General features: G+C 41.5%; 1 protein-coding gene across 5 annotated transcripts in view; it reads right to left on the bottom strand.

Annotated features, from left to right (window-relative positions):
• DOCK10 (dedicator of cytokinesis 10) overlaps positions 1-15293 on the bottom strand; it is a 271137-nt gene that overhangs the window by 98151 nt on the left and 157693 nt on the right. For all 5 annotated transcript variants that reach the window (XM_047082997.1, XM_047082998.1, XM_047082994.1 and 2 more), the window contains exons 5-11: positions 15030-15102; positions 14630-14752; positions 14242-14376; positions 3626-3809; positions 2247-2332; positions 1888-1971; positions 1611-1766 (exon numbers count right to left, since the gene is read on the bottom strand). In XM_047082997.1, coding sequence (XP_046938953.1) covers positions 1611-1766; positions 1888-1971; positions 2247-2332; positions 3626-3809; positions 14242-14376; positions 14630-14752; positions 15030-15102 — 841 coding nt within the window. The remainder of the gene's footprint in view (positions 1-1610; positions 1767-1887; positions 1972-2246; positions 2333-3625; positions 3810-14241; positions 14377-14629; positions 14753-15029; positions 15103-15293) is intronic.

Below are 15293 nucleotides of genomic sequence, written 5' to 3'. Positions count from 1 at the left end.
GTAAGCTACCTGCCCAGCATGGCAGAACTCACTGATGGGAAGGCGAGGCATACTGACCCAAGAGAGGCACATTATCATTTGATTCTCCTCACTCAATCTGAGGTTCGTAGCATGTACCATTATCCCTCTGTTACACCAGGGAAAATGGGCTCAAAGAACCAGTGCCATGCCTGAAGACCCAAGGGCAGCAGGTACGAAAGGGTCCATCCTTTCTTCAAGCCACACACTGTCACGGCTAATAAGTCTCATTGAACTTCAGCATGGAGATGTGCATGGAATTGTGTGGTGCTCGGTCTAGAGAGAAAGCTTAACGCCGTTTTGTCTTCTAAAAGCAAACATGGCTTATAATATGGATCTAGAAATAAGTTTTCTTCTTTGAGGTGGGAGATGATAATTGAGGGATGATTTATCAAAAATTAAAATGGACTGCATTAAAAACAATGAAAGGGGACATACCAGTACAACAACACTGACTTGGATTGGTGGCGGGATTATGTATAATTTTTCTTTCCTTATAGTTCAGAATTTAATGTTTATGCTCGCGGAATGCCCCCTTCCCACAAATAACTTTACAATTGGTCTAGGGGTGCCTGGTTTGCTCAGTCGGTTAAGCATCCCACTCTTGATTTTGGCTCACATTCATGATCTCATGGATCATGAGTTTGAGCCCTACACTGGGCTCTGTGTTGACAGCAGGTAACCTGCTTGGGATTCTCTCTCCCCCCCTCTTTCTGCTTCTTCCCCACTCATGCTCTCTCTCTCTCTCTCTCTGTGTCTCAAAATAACTAACTAACTAACTAACTAACTAAATAAATAAATATTAAAACAATTTTTATACAATTGGTATAGAATTGTCCCCAGACTACTAGGAGAGAATTTTCTTTCTTTCTTTTTTGAAATATGAAATTTATTGTCAAATTGGTTTCCATGCAACACCCAGTGCTCATCCCAAAAGGTGTCCTCCTCAATGCCCATCACCCATCCTCCCCTCCCTCCCCACCCCCCATAGGAGAGAACTTTCAAGACAGTCCACTTAGCAGGAAAAGGAATCTTAGGTTGATTTAATGAATGCTGTGGTGGTTCCCAAATATCAGTGAAGCACCTTTTTTTTTTCCTCCCATTTGCCTATACTATTATTTAATATTTATCCAATATTATTTTACTTGATTCACTATGTAGCCTTGTCTTAGGCAGTGATAGCTGTGAAATCTCAGAGTTGATTTGTTTGTCCACACTATTCTCTAATATACGTTCAAACAAACATATAAATATAAAAATTAAAAAAGAATTTGACTTAAAAGCCATCTCAGCCACCACCAAGTAGATATAAACAATGCCTTAGGAAACTCTGAACCACTGTGCGATTGAATGGAAAGGACACTAGAATACAGTCCCTTTGACACTTCTTCAAGGTAAAAGGAACATTTTACAGTAATACGTCCGCTTCAGAACTCGTGCATTTTTGTGATGTGGAAAATGCTGTCATTCATACTCCCTGGTGCACTAGCTGGTGTGAACTCAGTGCCTGGGATTATCAGGAATAGAAAAGATTTTGGCCAGGGTGGTGTGATATTGGCTGATCGGCATTGGATGCAACAGGGGAAACTTACATTCGTTATTGGGTCATTCTCATTCTCCGTAACACATCCCTGAAGATTTAAGTTGAGAGCTTTACAAATGATCATGATTCTCTTGGCGGCTTTTTCTTCAAATGGTTTGATCCCAAGGTCGGGTTCGAAAAGGTCCTTTTTCTGAAGTTTCAAGGTCTACAAAAAAGGTGGAAGGTTTTTCTCAACAGATACCCATCATAAAAAAAAGAAATCCTGAATTCTAAACCACAACTGTGTGGATTGAGTTCACGCTTGCTCAGAAGGAATTTCGACTTACATCTATATCTGGATCCAGCGAGAACAGATTTAACCTCTCCGTATTTCGAGTTGTTTTGACAGTCTCTTCAGTTTCTGTGAGGTACTGCAGAGAAAACTGTGTTAGCTCTTGGTAACCAACTATCCAAATACTTACAGCCTGGCCCCCTCCACATGGCCAAGAAATTGCCCCTTAGTATCATCACTCTTTTAATATCATCCATTAACACGCGGCAAATCCGATCAAAACATGCTTTTGTTTTTTGAGTGTTGCATTTCTTAGTTTAAATTTTAAAATACAGCATTTCCATCTTTTCCATGAAAACAATAACTAATAAGTAATTCAAATTTATTTGCATAGTAAAATGTCGGCTTTATTACTTTTGCGAAGTCTGGGTGTAGGCTGTTCTCTGAAGACTCTGTTTCCTCTGGTGTGCTTTCACAAGTTACAGAATTATCCAGCGAATCTTGAAAAGATACACGAAGACAGGTTAATAAGTAATACTCATGAATCACACATCTCTCCGGGCTGTGGCATATCAAGACCGGATGTGGGATGGATGCAGGTGAGCAGATGTCTTCGTTGTATCCTGCTTCCAGGACTCTATATTGTTACGAGATCGAGGCCTGGACATCAGACCTCCTGATGGTCATTTTGGGATTCTTTCCATGACACCGCCCTATGTGCGTAAGAACTCTTGACCCTTATAATACCACACTTATACTTGGGGTTGTCATGACTTACTCCATCAATGCACACTAAAGTTTTCTTATCTGTGAGTACATTTTTGATATTCTGACTCTCTGGCCATCAACTTCAAGCCCATATTCTGGCTTCAGTTACTAAAACTCTCTAAAACTCTATAAACATGAATACTCAAGTTGATTATCATTAAGTAAATCATGAATGCTAAATGCCTACTATGGTACATAGTAGTCGTGTTAAAGTCAACAACAGTTTTCTTCCTCATTGCCCCATGCCTCTTTCACTTTATAGAATATGATACTTAGACTACTAGAATCTAAAGACTCTGGTGTCTAAGATCCCATGGTGCTGGACAAAATGTCTTAAAATAGTTTTCCTTTCGGGAGGAACGACCAACTCTGGAAGTGAACTTGGCTTTCCTGTGGTCATGGACCTGTTTTTCTACGTGTCTCATCACCTGTCCTTTCCACGCTCTTGCTCCCCTCTCTTTGCCTAGAATGAATTAGAATTTTATGAAGTAATAAGGATGGGAAGAAGAAAAATCCTTTTATTTCATAAAGATCTCTAATATTGTGCAACATTTATGGAACTGTCACATATAAGCTGATCTCAGTATGGTCAAGAAGTATCCATGAAAGATATCTTTCAATTAAAAGGAAGTAATGCATGTCTGTCTTTACATAATATCATGTTAATTAATTAAATCAAAGTAAAGTAAAGTAAAGGCTACGCAACACAAACTACCCCATCTAAGGTAACCTCCCATCAGACCTGGGTACATTTTTAGTACTGCCGACAGATGATTTCCAGCCTCAAATCACTGCCAGTAAACTCAAAATCATCCCTGCGTGTGGTGATCCTCACTATTCAGGAAAAGTCAAGCATTTCGGGGTGCTTTTCTGGAGCTCAGAGACGGATGAGCTAGCCTTGACAGCTACCACAGTTAACTAGTTAGCCTTGACAGCTACCACAGTTAACTGGTTCATTAGATGAACCAAACACACAGGTCACATTTTGCAAAGGAAGGGAAGGGGGGGGGCGCGTGCGTTCTCACCCAGCCCCAGATCTGCAAGCTCCGTGCTCCTCCTCCCCTGAGGTGGCCCCTCAGGACTGATTTGCAAGATGCGGTTCAGGGTGTGGATCCATTCATCCATATCTGACTCTGTTTCAGCCGCCAGCACAAAATAGGTCAGGTCATTCATTTTCAATTCAAAAGCATATTTTCTTAGTCTGTTATTCTGTGGTGCAAAAAGACAGACAGAAAGCAAAAACACCAGATAATAAGTCTTAGAGAGCGAGAGACATTTTTTAGGGGGTCGTGCTTCCGAAGTGTTTCCTTTATGGGAGAGTAACATAAAGAAGATCGGTCAAACGAAGGCCAAAATTTGGGTGGGAATGAATCATTCTGTTTGGTTTCTTTCAGGGCTTTTGGTGCTAAGATGTATTTTATTTAGGTTCTTGTTGATTGGATGATAGTGGTGACTCAAAAATTTCACCTTCAGGCACATGTGGCAAGACGCTCTAAACTTCTTCAAATCGTTGATTAGAGGGTCTGCCTTTACTTTCTCATCCTGTGTTCTGTCCACTATTCACTCCAGTTGGGTTTCTGGCCCCGTGACACCCCAGAGCAGCACTACCCATGGTCACTAACAAACTCTATGCTGCTGCATTATCCAAGACTTTCCTTTTTCGGATCTTCCTTGACTCTTCAGTAGAATTAACTCGGTGGCTTCCACTTCCTCCTTGAAACCTGTCTGTGTTGGGTTTCCATGACCACACTCTATTCTGGTTTCCTTTCTTCTTCATCAGCCACCACTTTTCAGTCATGCCTTGGACTCCTTTCTCTCTCATCTGACCCCAATGGCTTTAAAGGATGTCCACATGGTTGGGCACCCCGATTCCTTTCTCTGGCTCTGGCTTTTCCATCAGCCTCCCAACTTTTCTCTTATTCGACATCTCTACTTTGCCTTTCATGACGAACCCATGAGGCCTTGGCTCTAGTTCCTGAATGTGCTCTGGTTACCTGTTTTGTTGCTGCCGCAAGGCCTGAAGCAGCCCCTCCCCCGCGTGTACCTCACACATACTCAGCACCATGTCTGTCCCTCATCTACTTAAGGGACCTGTAGTCACTCTTCAGATCTCAGTTGAAGTTTCTCCAATTTCTCAGGACGAGGTTCTTGTCTTCCAGGGCACGTACAACAATTTGGAAGTCCATACGTATTCATTTTCATTTCTTTGTTTTGACCAACATATGCCTCCTTCATGGCTGCCTCCAGAAGACCAGGTCAGTTCCGCTCACGACTTTACCCTGTGCTGTCGCACAGAAGGGCTTAGTACCAGTGGGTTCAAAACACTCACCTTTTATAAGGGAACAGGATTGCCTCCTGTTTTGGGGAAATTGACATTCATAGGGAAGAATGAATGAACGAAAGACTGAAGGAATACACAAAGGACTGGAAAACAGAAATTGGGGGCTGTGCAGAGAATTAAAATGGGCTCGGGGGTGAGTAGCCACTTCAGGCTGGCCTTCCAGGAAGGGGCATCCAAGTTGAAATCTGTAAAACCACTGAACTATTCCAAGATGGGAGAAGCGCACTGAAACTGGAGGGAATACAAGAGCAAATTATTATGGCACTTTTATACATTTCTGCCATGAGATTAGAATTATAAATTCAAAGCGGAATGATATAGCCAGCAATGATATAATTAGTGTTATATTATCTGCAGTGGTTGTAAGAATTATTGAAGATATCCCATCTCTAATTCACTCTCAGTTAATTCTGATACAGGTAGTCAACTCTTACCCCTAGTCAACTCTGCTTTGAAGCCATTGGAGCACCCACAATTACAACAGTGCGAGGTCTATGGGCTTAAGACAACCAGGTAAAAAGCAAATAGGAGAAGAACCGTAAGGTGAGAGTAACATTATAGTGTGGGATTGTGGCTGAATATCAAAGTATAAGATTCTTTTCGGGGACAGGATTGCTATTCCTGGTGGCAAGAAAAAATAATTTGTAATATCCTCCTGGTAAGGTCTTTTTTCTTGGTGATGGTCTCAGAAGACTGTCCTCAAATAGCTTCCTCCTTTCAACTTCCACAACATCATGATGACTACCACAAATATGACACTTACTAACCACTTGCCGTCTAGATGGCAGGTCCCGTGCTGAGCACGCATAGTTTTTATTCTGCTTCATCCCACAACAGCCCTGGGACACAAACTGAATTATTCCATTTAACATGTAATGACATGGATGCTTGGGAGATAAATTGAAATGTAGCAAGCAGCAGAGAAAGGAAAAAAAACCTCTTTATCCTCTAACCCACTGAGATGATCAGGGGCAAAGATGTTCAGCAAATGCTGTTCCCCTTCCTTGTGCCCTTCCTGGCACAATCACATCCCAAAGGGCTGGTCATGGCCTGGGAGGTCATGGCTTCTCTAAGCGCTGACAATAGACAAGGGTAACAAATAAACCTCAAGAAAAAGAAAAATTCAGGAGAAAAAAGAATTAGCTAAAAAAAACCAGCTGTGATTCTCACTGTAGAACTTCATAGCTCAAATGCCACTTTCTAGATTCTTCCAAGGACACGCTCTTGGCTCTGGCCCATACTCCTTGTAACAACTCACTCGCTGGCTGGCTTTTTAAATAGTCTATGAACTTGATATGGGCAGAGGCTGACTGGTTATCCTCACTACTCAGTGCAGTAGTGGTATTCCTTCAAAAAGACAGATTTCGTGCTGTGCAAAAACAGACACATTAGCTGCCCTGGCTGAACAGCGAGACAGGCATTAACCAGTTAATCACAAAAATGTGCAATTGGAAGATAAACGTACTTAGATTCTGTGTGAATGTGCTGAAGAAGAGGTGTGAACTTAAGGTATAAAAACTCTTCTTGAGAACCAGAAAGCTATTGCGATATGAGAATATTGTTGTTCTCTCAAGACCCTCTGGGGTCTAGGAAAGCAGAGGACAGGATGATTTTGACTCATAAAACGCCAGCGCTGCATTTCGAGGCTATTTTGGCTGCAATATAAACGCAGTGGGGGTTGCCAGAAAGATAGCGGTGGCCCCAAACTTTAGGGGGCAAAGCAAACATACAGGCAGCTTCTTTAAGAATGCAAATTCTTATGGGAATGCAAGCTGGTGTAGCCACCCTGGAAAACAGCATGGAGGTTCCTCAAAAAACTAAAAACCGAACTACCCTACAACCCAGCAATTGCACTACTAGGCATTTATCCAAGGATACAGGTGTGCTGTTTCAAAGGCACACATGCACCCCCATGCTTATAGTAGCACTATCAACAATAGCCAAAGGATGGAAAGAGCCCAAATGGCCATCGACGGATGAATGGATAAAGAAGATGTGGTATATATATACAATGGAGTATTACTCAGCAATCAAAAAGAATGAAATCTTGCCATTTGCAAGTATGTGGATGGAACTGGAGGGTATTATGCTAAGTGAAATTAGTCAGAGAAAGACAAAAGTCATATGACTTCACGCCTACGAGGACTTTAAGAGACAAAACAGATGCACATAAGGGAAGGGAAGCAAAAATAATATAAAAACAGGGAGGGGGAAAAAACAGAAGAGTCTCCTAAATATGGAGAGCAAACAGAGGGTTGCTGGAGGGGTTTTGGGGGGGGATGGGCTAAAATGGGTAAGGGGCATTAAGGATTCTACTCCTGAAATCATTGTTGCACTAGATGCTAACTAATCTGGATGTAAATTTTAAAAAATAAAAACAAAATTAAAACAAAGAATGCAAATTCTTAGAAGCTATAATCTCCACAGGAGGTGTGGGTGGACTCCCTCCCCAACTCTAACACATACTTCTGGCAGGTCTCATGAAAGAGGTCCATAAAACCCCATGCGGCCTGCACTGACACAGAGGGTTTAAGGGCAAAGACAGCGTGGCCTTGAGCAAGTGTAAAAGGAGATAGTTTTCCTTCATAAAACAACAGGAACAGAAATAGATACAGAGGAAAGAACTCGAAATGCTCAGAGTTCAGGGCATAGCTTTGGCTGGAACACTGTTAAGGATCTGAACACAGCAAAATGCAAGCCAGTCTTAGTGTTGTCTTGAAAACAAACAGATTAAAGAATCTGTTTAATTAATCGCATGTCATAAATAATGTAGACAAGGAGATGAAAAGCCATGTAAAATGCTTACATTAATTGTATGACTTAAAAGTCAATGGAACTGCGACCTGCTTCCAAATGCAGAGGAGAACGAACTCAGAGAATTCCAGACAGAAAACAGGACAAAAGATAGACACTAAAACTTGATTTTCCAAACTGTATACTCTACTTCAAGTGAATTGGAAAATGGGTTGCTGATGTCAACAATCTTATAAAAAATATTTTGCAAAAATTTGGGCAAACTATAACAAGCCCCTATTTCTCCAAAGGGCGTATTTATCAATGAAATAAATATTCTATCTGCAGCTTCTCAAAAACCGAATTATCTTTTTCTATTTGGAGCGGAACAGAACTACTTACAGTCATAGAGAAGCTTACACTGGGGAAGACTGTGATGCCTAAGTGGTTTTCTATCTCATTCTCTGTGATCTCTAACATAATGGCATATAAAATCACACAAAAAAAAGAAAGAACAAAAATAGGAAAATCAATGGGACATTTTAATAATCTTGAAATGCAGTTGTTATGTCATTATAGTGGTAATCAGGAAATAATCATATTTTTTTTTTCGATCTCCCAGTTTTCCTGTTTCCCTGAAAACAGTGTCCTTTGTGGCAGACGTGACTCCTCTGTTTACTAAAGCTCACCACAGTCCATCTACACAGCTTCATAAAAAGCAGGAAACTGTGAATATGTCCTAATGCCAACTGACATGTTTAATGAGTTGTAGCCAACTGGTCTGTTTCCACAATACTCATCTGGAAAGGTTCCGAAATAGAAACTCCAACAAAGCTACCAAAGCCAATGGAGAATTGAGTATCAAAGGAAGTTACCCAAACAAAATATTCCATTGTGCCTAATACGTTACTAGCATCTTTTGCAGAGTTCCCAAAAGAAACACACAACATCACATCCAGGTTACTGGGGTTGGTGGCTACCATTGATGTAATCCTTTCCATTCTCTGTATGTTTGTTTGTGCATTTCATTCAACAAAAATGTACTGGGTACCTTCTGCGTGTCAGGTGCACAGCATTAAAAACATTCAAATAAAGCACTTGCCCTCACTGAACTTGCATTCCAGTGTAATGGAGTGTCCGTAAACAAATAAGCAGAAATATAGCATACGTACTATGCATGTACTATAGGCAAAATAAAATAAAGTCTCAAGCGGTGATATATTCTGTATCTTATATATCTTATATGTTATATGGTAGTCTTACATTATGTCATCAGAACCTATTGTCTGAGATGTGCCACTCATTTTATTTGCATGTGCTCCATTTATTTTTTCTTTCTACGCATCGTCCCACAGGCTGGGAGCTCTTTGAAGACAGAAGCCACATTTGACTCATATTTGGCTTTCCCACAAAGCCTAGCATAACTAAGTTTTCAATATATGCTTGCTGAAATAAATCCTCCCCCTAAAACCCACTGCTTAAAGCTACACATGAGCATATCTTTGTAGTACTTCTTCCGTCCATGTGGCTTATGCAGGATAGATGTATGAATATACGCAGGCATGCCCATATGATGTATGATTATCAGCTTATTTCCTTGGGCATCTTTCTGTAGTTTTGGACATCCCTCCACTTCAAACCTATTTTTGCCATTTATTAGCTCTGTGATTTGGGAAAGCCACTCTATCTCCCTGAGTTTTATTTTAATAAAACAATAATAATGCGCGTTCCATCAACTGGTGCCACATAATGTATCACATAAAAGTACAGTGTCATTCTGGTTTTTATTGTTATCATTGGAAATGAGATTTTATTTATTTATTTATTTATTTATTTATTTATTTATTTATTCATAGAAGTTTATTTTTTTTGAGAGAGAGCACGTGCATGTGTGTGTGCAAGCAGGGGAGGCACGGAGAGATCGGAAGGGAGAGAAGCTCCAGCAGGCTCCTGTTGTCAGAGCAGAGCCCCACCTGGGGCTTAATCTCAAGAACCTTGAGATGGTGACCTGAGCTGAAATCCAGAGTCAGATGCTTAACCAACTGAGCCACCTAGGCGCCCCGGAAATGAGATTCTTTAGAGCCAGAGTTTGCTAATGTGAAGTTTATAGGTCAGATTTAGTTTCTAGATTTGTCTTCCTTGGCAGTTTTCCCCTCCCGATTTAACTACGTTTATGTGGCATGCACACTCCAAGCTGCTCCCTGCTGTCTCACACCTGGCCCCACTTCCTTCAGGTGGTGGGCTTCCTGAGCTGCAGAATGTATCCAAGTTTCTAGACTTCAGTTAAGCATGTGAGGCCACGGTCTTGGAATCCATGTCCACAAGGTGGCAGATTCGGCCCCTAGGAGGAAATAAACAGCGTTTGGCCCCCCACCCCCATTTACGCCTGCATAAAGTGACATCGGTCATTATTAATGTTGTGATGGGAACCCTAAAAGACGGGATGCTTGGACTATTCATTCTCTTCCATAGTGGCAAGATCTTGAATAGATGGATGGATGGGCCAATGGATGAGTGAATAAGAAGACCTTGAAGGAATCAGATGGGATAACACAGGCCTAGATGTCCCTTGGCCCCAGATCAAAACTGAAGCAGCAAAAACTGGAAGTTCTGTTCCAGATTGGGAGTGCATGGGGTATAAAACACATCTAATGTCACTATGTGATTATAGTACAAAATGGAAAGTATTGTCAATTTTTTTTTTTAAATCAAGATCTAAAAAATTTCCAACCATAAATATCATCACAAATCTCTGAGAAACTTGGGTAGGAGTTTCTTTCTGCTTGATGTCACCCTTGAAATATATTTCTAAGAATTCCAACGATTATTCTTAGAAAAACACAATGACATAGATTGGGTCTGAATGAAACAAACCAAAATGGCTTGTTCACAGAAGACTGTTAGGAGCTTGGACTTCCTAAGAATGCCAGAGGGTAGGTATCACTTCTGAGGTAAAGTTTTTGTTCCTTTTTTCTGTTTTATTCAAGAGAAACCGATAATGATTCTTGACAAAACAGGTCTGACTCATTCTATTATTCATTTGTTCTGTGATCCAGTGTGTACATGTTTCGTCTTCAGGCACATTTTGTACCTGAGAGCTTGGGAGAGCAATGACTAAACTTGCATCTTATTTGAGAATCTTCTTTCCACTTGTAAGACCGCATAAGCCAGAGACAGCCATAAGCAAATATGTAAGAACCAGGATCCAGACACAAGGTGGTACGTAACCCAGACATCTATCTTCCCAGTGATCTCAAGAAGTTGGAGGTCCTCCCTCCCCAAAGGGCTACAAGTTCTTGATAAATAGGAATAGAAATGAAGGGGTATAGGGCTACACTCTTTCAAAGATATAGTAGTGTTCCCAAATATTTGAATGGCCATCTACTGGGGAGTGAAATAGAAATGCAGCTGTGCTTTAAGGTGCAACATCTACCTTGGAGAATCCTGCTAGCTGACCCAGAAGAGTTCACTCATCACTGTTCTGTGCTCCTAGAACATTCAATAGCAGGTGTTGTTGATAGCTTTTGTGACACTGTGTAATCATTAACAATGAGCCTATGTTCCTCTCTGGTTTTGACTTCAGCAGGGAGTTCTCAATGCCTAAACACAGTTCCTGGTATGTCATAGACACTCAATGAGTTTGTTGAATGAAAGAATACATGAGTGAATAAAAAATAAATGAATAAAGAAGAATATTTAGATAGAAATTTCAGGAAGGTGAATGGAGATTTTCTAGGTAGGTCTTTCCCCAGTGGAATGTCTATTTCTCAAAGTTGTGATCTTTGCACCTGATGGAAAGCCTATCACCAGCTAGCGCTGACCTTTACTGCTCACTTGCTTGTACTTAGGGACTTACGTCCCACATTTTTCTTAAGCTCTTCTTTCCAGCTTACCTTTGAACTCAGGCAAAAAGCCTGAAGGGCACAGCACCCCATGATAAAAACCAAAACTACTCCTCAAACAATAATTGCCCATGCAAAGAACTGTGGCCCAGAAGGTCCAGACCAGTTTGAGCTCAACCCCTGACTCACACCAGTGCAGATGGACCATGGAGTGACCCACAGAGTAACCAACAATTACCTTTACCTCATTACAATATTAAAATCTCTCCTCCGAGAGGAACACAGGCCTCATTTATAAAACATACAATGTATATATAGGTATATTTCCTTAAGACACATGTATGACCTCATGCCTGGCTCTACATACGATGACAAGGCTCCCCTTTCTAAATATTCATCCTAACCCTAAATAAAGGGATCCCACTCACCCTTGCTAGGGAAGTTATTCACCACGATCTCCGTATTTGCTGCGCATGAAGTCTTTTTTTTTGTGAGGTAGCTCACCTGGTGTAGCTTCTACCTGTGACTCACCAAGGAGTGAAATCACGTTAGTTTGGTTACAAGACTAGGGAAGAAAGGCTGAAGACACACGGTCTCCCAGATCCTTTTCCATGCTAGCACATTATCTGAGTTTTTACAGATGAGGAACCTGAGCTCAGAGTCCGAGTAACTTACTCAAAGCCTCCAAAAGTAAGTGGTGAAACCAGGATTTGAATGCTGACCTGTATGAACCCCAAACTGTGTTTTCTCCTAGAAGACACTCTCCAGCTCCAAGGCACCACTTCAGCAGAGACTGAAGTACAGTCTAAGACGTGATGGAGAAGAAGTTCCTGTAGTCAAGGTCAGATTTGAGCACCGAGATGCGTGCTCAACACCGAGTTAGTGGGATTCTTTGAAGAAGCAATGTCATAGTAATACGTATCTCTGTGAGCTGGATATACAGCACGGGCTGCAGTGATACTGCCTAAAAGATGGTAATGCATTTGCTAGAGCGAGCTTTGAAGGAAAAAATGGAAAAGAAAATACTTAAGAGTTTTAGCTCAGTTTCTAGAAAACGTAATCGTTGATCTTTCACCTACTGCGGGAAGTTTTACTCGACACTTCTAAAGACACTTCTAAAGCCGAAGCTTCCTTTGCGGCCAACAATAGAAAACCATCTCCACCCTCCGTTAAGATCCTTATTGCCCTTTCCATATGGAAAGCTGGCATCTGCATTAAAATGCAATTATCTTTCACTTCTAGCCGACTACTCAGCTACACTTAATTAATTCTTTCCTTTTCAAGTTCAGCATTAGTACTTTCTGGAGGAATTCCAGATTTTAACAGATAGACCATCCAGAAAAAGCCCAGGCCTAAGTGACTGGAGAGAGCTCCATTTCGCATCCACATATCCGAGTGCCCCTTGGTATTAATCCAAGACATAATCTCAGCTCTGGAGCCAGCTGCGTCCACGCCTGCAGGTGAGTGGGAAGAGAAGGTCTGGTCACCTGGTGACCGGTGACCAGAAACACAGTCCTCAACCTCCACAAGCCAGCATCCTTTTGTGAAATTCAAGATGAGACTGCTGTAAGGTTTGGTTGCTTTGATTGTTACATAAGAGGGAATAGGAGGACCCTTACTTCCTGAGAGCGAAAAGAATAAATGAGAGCATGGTGTCCAAATGAGGTCTATGGAGTTATTCTGCTTCCCTTTGCCACAGTGGTCTATGTCGAATCGCACACTAAGAACAATCACACGCTAAGAAGAACTTCCGGAACAGTATGGTTCGTTCAAAGCGCCGTGTCTGTTTCTGAAATTAAGCTCTTGGGAATCGATGTAATCCTTGTCTTTGAAGGAAACCTCCTCTTAGAAGGAAGAAGATTATGTGTGCACTGCCAATGTACTACCTCATTATTACCCAATAATAAAGATAGGATTTATGAAGCATAGTGAGCTATATGGTTTATATATTATTGAATTCTTTAGCTCAGTGGCGTTGTATGCTGCAGCCACACGGGTGGTCATTTTCTCCTTCTCCTTGAATATACCAGACTTGCTCTTGCCTCAGGCCCTTTGCACTTGCTGCCCCCGCTCATTCTTTAGTTTTCAGATCAAATAACTTCTCTATGAAGATGTTTTTTTTTCTCACTTCTGGAGCACTGGTACTCCTTTCCAACCTCACCATTTGTCTCTCTGCCTTCCACAGCCCCATTTCTTTTCTTCACTCCAGATTTCACCCACTGATTCCATTCTGTTGATTTTTTTTCTTTGTGTATTTTCTATTATTTTTCCTTTATTGAAAGTGAGTTTTGTGAAAGCAGAAACTCGGGTTGTGTTGTTTTCCAACGGATCTCTAAAGTCGAGAACAGTTCTTGACTCATATCAGATACTCCATAAACACTTGAATGAATGATGACTGGATGAACACACTCTTTGATTAAAAAGCCCAAAAGGGGAGGGGCTCCTAGATGGCTCAGTCAGTTAAGGGTCCAACTCTTGATCTCGGCTTAGGTCATGATCTTGTGGTTCGTGAGATCAAGTCCCGAGCAGAACAGAGCCCTGCGTCGGGCTCTGTGCGGACATCACGAAGCCTGCTTGGGATTCTCTCTCTCCCTCTCACTCTCTGCCTCTCCCCCACCCCCCAATTTCTCTCTCTCTCAAAATAAATTAAAAAAAAAATAACAACAACAACAACAAATCCAAGAGGGGAAAACAAAACTCAAGGAGGAAAGGGATATCTACTCACCTGCACCACACCTGTACAGGAATCCAAAAAGATGCAGCCTTTGGGCTCTTTGGATATCTTTTCATCTTTGTAAAAATTCATGATGTAGGAGTTATCTGGCAACTGAGTCAGCTGGAAGTAGCGCTTTTTGAATGACTAAAGGAAGGGGAAGAAATAGACAGGTAGCTCAAAATTCAGTGTGCTATTACAGAAATTAGAAATGCCGAAATTCCTTCGGGCGCGCTACAGTCTTGGGCACTGTTCTAGGGAACAGCGTCCTCCTTCCTCATAAATAAAATATGACCCGAAACATAAACTCGATGCAAATGACACTCCTCTGTGCTGTGACCAGAGGAGGGGGTGTCCAGAGAACTGGCAGAAACAAAGATGAGCCTTGATGTCTCCTTACCCGAACAGTAACGGTATTGTTCACGGTGCTATTGAAATTCCCCTTGTAGAGCCAGCCAGACTTGAAAACTCCGGTTCCTCCAGCTCCCCCACCGCCCTTAGAAGATGAGTGGGAGGTGGTATCCTGTGGAAGAGGAATCAAGGGCATGACTGCAACCTTTTGTGAATCCCACATCTTAGACGCTGCACTTACAAATGAGCCTCCTTTTTCTCTCTTCGACGTGTCTTAAATAATCATGTTCCATTTCAAAGCAAACGTGACTCATTTGGACTCAAAGCCCTTCCACAAATAGCTATGGCAGCTTCCTTGTAAAATTGGTCAGAATGTGGAATACTCTAGTGGAAGACAGGAACTAATTGTCCTCCTGATTTAAACACTTAGCTTTCAGTAATTTACTTACTTCATCCTTATCAGCGTCTTCATGGTCCACCTCAAAGGAATGTGAAGGAAGTTTCTCTGGTTTGTATTCTGCTCTGAGAGTAAAGAAAAAAAAAAAAGAGTTTCTGATTTGTCATTTGAGACCTGACTTTCATTTTCCGCTGTTCCCCTAGGTAACAACCGTTGTGTTTTTCGAAAAAATAATGCAATCTTGTGAGGCCCCGATTTCCTTTGGAAGCATTAACTTTCTGCTACACCATTACATTTTATCTCCGGTAAATAAATC

This window comes from Lynx rufus, unplaced genomic scaffold, assembly GCF_022079265.1.
Source record: "Lynx rufus isolate CCGP_SWC_20201006 ecotype Redwood Valley unplaced genomic scaffold, mLynRuf1.p SCAF_2, whole genome shotgun sequence".
NCBI classification, from domain to species: Eukaryota; Metazoa; Chordata; class Mammalia; order Carnivora; family Felidae; genus Lynx; species Lynx rufus.
The sequence above is the reverse complement of the archived record's forward strand: the minus strand, read 5'-3'. Positions and strand labels throughout refer to the sequence as shown.